Below are 5,000 nucleotides of genomic sequence, written 5' to 3' on the forward strand. Positions count from 1 at the left end.
GACACGCAGCCAATGAGAGACAGAGGCCAGTCTGTAGGGGAGCATTAGCAGCAGACAAGCATCTCCTCTACTGAAGGTGCCCTTCTTTCTAACTTGGTTAGTGCCTTGTAAACAAGTCAGAGGAGCATCGTCATGCTTGTTGTACAAATGCTTCACACATTCCCATGATCCTCACACTGATTGTGGGTTTTCACCTCAAGTGACATTTTCAGAATTACCTCACTTGTCTCTCGCCAGTGAAAAGGACAACAGAAAGTAAGAGCTTTGAACTATACTATGCATAGCAACACAGAGAAGACTTATTCACTCAGTGAGCTGATTTCGGTTCATGTCAAAAATCGAACTTTTCTATATATACTACTAAATATGTTTTCAAGTCCATCTTACCAGTGACCAGTCTGCAGTACAGGTCATTGTGGGGACACTGTTGGAACAGGAATACTTACCAGCAGATCTGGGAACAGATGTTTCAACACGAGATCCTACAGAGGCATAGAGGAGGATGAGATCTCCAAGAGGAGAGCTGGACAGTCCTTCCATAGAAGGGAATTAAACACGGCGCAAACCCAGTGTTGAATTAACACTTACAGTGTTCCTGCAAGTTCAGCTGGACACAAAAGAACACCAAGAGTTAATCCACCAGTGTGGGCGTCAGTTAAACACGGGGAGATTTTCACCAGTATGTGGTGCTTTGCACTGGATGGAATAAATTGGCTGCTGGTTTTTGTCTAGGTAAATCATCATTAGTTATGATGTTGTAAAAGGTCCAGGGCTGCCTTGTTTTGTTTTCTTTATAAACTCCCTAACACTGATTCTCGAGCAGTGTTCTTGACCTTTTAGCACAAATTCAACCATGGACCTATAGGCCTTAAACTGACCACAGTTCAGCAGAGACGCACTTTATCACGCCTGTTTTCTCATACTGTAGGTATCAAAAGCCATACTGCACGTGTTTGGAGCAGGGAGTGTGAAAGTAGAAGACTCGGGCTATTTTTAGCTGATTCTTTGCAGAGTTCAGTGGGTTTTAGGACATTGTGTGGGTGACGTGAACTCATCATTGCTGGCCTGGGATACAACATGGTGCATGGCACCATTGATTAATTATTGATCAAGGAAACCGCGGCTGTTCAACAACGATGAGTCATGAAAGGATAGTCTTTAGCGTAAAGGAACGACAAGAAATATAGGTGAATGTGCAATTTGACATGCAGCCTCAAACTGGGGGGGGGGGGGGGGGGGAATGTTACTTGCAAAGTTCTTGTTGAATCTACATATTAAGTTTTTGAGGTGGGAGGACAACGGCAATTATTAATTCTTTGGATGGCTCCAAATGTAAGAACACGACAAACAAATCGTCGCGTTGTCCGTGCACTCGCCCCCTTATACGCTTGCATCACTCTCGCACGGAGACACGGGCCCGCGCCTGGGAGCTGTCCCAGGCGTCGTGGTGCTGAAACCGCAGCAAACACGACTGCCCTCCTTCTGTGTCGCTGACTGGGGTAAACATCGCTTGTTCTGATCGCCTCGCACGAATCGATCCATTGCCTTTGTCGCGTTAGACGTCCGTGATAGCGATCTTTTTTTCCCCCGAGTTTTTGACCAACCACTACGTTTGAACGGAAGGGACCATAGCGTGCAGGTTTCAGGACGCGAAGAGGAAGGGATGCTATGACGAAACGACGCGTGGAATAAAGTGTGACATCTCCTGCCTCCGACAGCGCACGTCGCCTTCAGAATTGCTTCGATCGGTTCTTAAAATGTTTCGGACCGTATGGGTCTACGTTACAAACTGCCTCTGGAATCGTGTCATAAGGGCAGGGCGTTTAAGGAGATACCTCTACGATGAAGCGCAGCCACGGGCGACGGATCGGTTGTGATCGATAAGGACCTATACCTCCAGATGACCCGTGGAATGCAAAATTCTCCGACGGGCGCCGTACACGACAATAGTAGCCAAGGATTTCGTTTCCCGCGAGACACTTTGCTTGCTGGTGACACCAAACTGGACACCGTTAACACAATTCTACTCTAGTCAGCGGTATCTGTGTCGCCTTCAAAATACGGGCAACGTTTGAATGGAATATGAATTTGGAAAATTACAAATCGAAATCTGATTGCATTTTGTTTACTTATGTCCTACGCTGCCTTCCTGTCGCGTGTTTAGTTCGTTAAAGAATCTGGTTTTCCTCCTCATTTTTCCAGCGGTCTAGATCTGATGTCTTTCGACACTGTTCTGTTCTGCGAATGCCAACGGCACCGACCAGTGAAAATAGATTCTCTTTGTCAGTGACACACTATAGCGAAGTCAGGCATTTTCCCTGAGATTCTACTGTGGATATTTTAAAACTGACAAAACGCCGAAAGGGATCTGTGTTTGTCGGGCAGGCTCAGGCGAAAGATGCGTTAATATCGTGTGCCATATCGTAGACTCTCGCAACTGTTCTGTGTCCGTAGATAATTAGTCTATTGTACCTGACAGACACTGATGCATGTAAAGGTGTCTGCATGCGGTCGGTGTACATGGATGGCTTGTCAATTGCAACAGTATAACTAAGATCTTGGCACGAGCCGCTGCGCTCTGACGTTGTAGCGGAAGCCATTGTCTCCGGAACACGGAACGCGTGTCGAAAATAAACATTTGTGACTTATGTTCGTTAACAAGCCCAACTGTGGTTTAAGTGGTTTGCCACTGGTTTATAATCCTCTGAGGGAGCTGCCAGGGTCGTACACACCCACCCACCCCCCCCACCCCCCAGTGATATCTTGGTTGCAGTAAGTTGTTCTCACCTCTTTCCGTTAGGCGACTCTATGACACCGGCCGAAGTTCGCGGTAGTTGTAACGTTTAGGTCTGATCCACGCACGCCGTTCAACGTTAATAAAACGGGCACATGTTGTTGACTGTCGGTGTCATTGTATGGTGCTGGGGATTGTTGGGTAGACCGATGCTGCACCGCCAGGGCAAACAGAAAAGCCGCTGTCGCGTCTTGTTCAGTGACCTGAAGGTTTTCCTGCTCAGGCCACCGACACCGTCGGCACCGCCGCCCGCTTTCACACCCATGAACGGACTAAACACGGAAGGAAATGCGACGAGCAGCGCCGCCGGGACCAACGGATCTCTAGCAAACGGACACCACCAACCAGCGGGTCGGAGCGCAGCGTCGCCGCCGCCAGGGGAGGCTAGCGAGGGGAGGGAGTCTGAAGACTGGGCGCCGAGGAGTCTGGACGGATGCAGCTCGTCCGAGGACTGTTCGAAGGAGAAGTTCGACGAGAGGCTGTCGCTGAACAGCTGCACAGACAGCGGCGTGAGGACGCCTCTCTGCAGGATATGTTTTCAGGGACCGGAGCAGGTAAGCGGGCCCCAAAGGTACAGGTAACACACAGGCCGGAAGCCCCTGTATGTAACAGTAGATCATGCCACCTGTAACAGGTGTTCACAGGAACATAAGCTACGCGACCTTCTGGTATAATATTCCATAAGTGGTCTGTCATCTAAGGTATCTTATGGTAACAGACGTCTGGATAATCGTGTCAAATTCGACATGCAGAATATAATTTTCCTCTGGATGGTGTGGCGCACGACTGACGATTAACCCGAGTTCCTTCGCCTCAGTGGTTTTATGATAGTGGCACGTGTCTGCGAGCGCAGCAGCGCGCTGACGGATCGCCGATCCCATTACTTAAAGGTTAACTCAGCGGCCTTCGAGGCGTGCGTGTCAGACGATAATGTCATTTATCCTCCACGCTCTGCCTCGACTTCCGCTCTGTCAGAGGAAGCCTTCCCTCGGTATGAATGCACTCCCACTTCAGTGCTGGCTGTCCCTTAGTGCGGCATCTCTCTCGGAGGCTACGCGTAAACATGCTCTGGACGCTGAGTGGTTCCGTTGTTTGGCCTTGCTGCAGCTTTACAAGCTCTGCTCCGCCGCCCCGACCCCACCCGCCTATCCATCAGTGTAGATGGCTCTCTGTCCGTAATGAGAGTGATACAGGAAGCAGACGGGTCTGTGAGGAGTCTGGCTGAAGTTGTGCGTGCATGCGTGCGTGTTTGTGCGTGTGCGTGTGTTCTCTTGTGGCATGAAGCGCGCAGGAGCAGCTACGTGCCCGAGAACAGGAATGGTGATTTTCTATCTCTCGTCTTTTCTCGTTCACCTATGGCCCCGAGAAAGACTGCGGAGGGAGAACTTGTTTTAATTAGAGAGAGAAAACAGGCGAAGTGCAGCGCGATGGGGAGAGAGAGAGATGGCCGAATATCCTTTAATAAAGAGATGGATTTTTTTTTTCCTTCCAGACCTCGCTCGCGGGAAGCAATCACGTCTGCATAATTTCGGTCCCGTCGTGTTGATTAATTAGTCCACCGTGTCGTTGGACATGATATTAAGCACTCTCCAGCAGAAACGTGCCCAGCTTGTTTTAACGGGCCTTGTCACTGACTACCGCGGCATATTAAATCCTACAGTACACACTCAAAGCGAGGAATTACGTGAATGCTGCGTGCGAGAAAGTGCCAGCGTGCGTAAAAACTAGTTAGGAAGCCTGTTAGCGCGCGCTGTGCCGCGTGACGCTCGCTGACCGTACCGGCTATGATTCACTATTAGCAATGTTAGTATTTCTGTTGAATTTAGCCAACTGCTATTCCTGATTGAGGTGGTAATTTAAACACCAGCGCGTCCCTGATGAAAACCCTCATTTTACTCTAATGAGTACAGTCTTGTAGATAAAAGGAAGCTGACCCAGAATCAGTACTCTAAATGTCGTGTACAGAGTGTAGGTCGGTAGTGTCAGGCAACCATAGGTGTAGTTTGTTTTTTTGTTTGTTTTTTTTTGTTTGTTTGGTTTTTTTGGGGGGGGGGGGGTCGCGGCTCCCCCCCAATAATTCCTGCTCTCACTACTCATATAACTTATGAGGCTGTGCACCCCACCCCCCACTGTCAAAGTCAACAAAGTCTTATTCCCTTTGGAGTAGCTGAACGGATATTTCAAACGTGATTCTGTCATTTTATTC

General features: G+C 49.0%; 1 protein-coding gene across 1 annotated transcript in view; it reads left to right on the plus strand.

The window, feature by feature from the left end:
• Window positions 1–2,761: 2,761 nt before the first annotated feature.
• The window catches only part of march4l (membrane-associated ring finger (C3HC4) 4, like), a 15,054-nt gene continuing 12,815 nt past the window's right edge, over window positions 2,762–5,000 (plus strand). Inside the window, exon 1 of the mRNA XM_035534779.1 lies at window positions 2,762–3,348. Coding sequence (XP_035390672.1) covers window positions 2,890–3,348 — 459 coding nt within the window. The 5' untranslated portion in view covers window positions 2,762–2,889. The remainder of the gene's footprint in view (window positions 3,349–5,000) is intronic.

The sequence above is a fragment of the Electrophorus electricus genome, chromosome 16 (assembly GCF_013358815.1).
Source record: "Electrophorus electricus isolate fEleEle1 chromosome 16, fEleEle1.pri, whole genome shotgun sequence".
NCBI classification, from domain to species: domain Eukaryota; kingdom Metazoa; phylum Chordata; class Actinopteri; order Gymnotiformes; family Gymnotidae; genus Electrophorus; species Electrophorus electricus.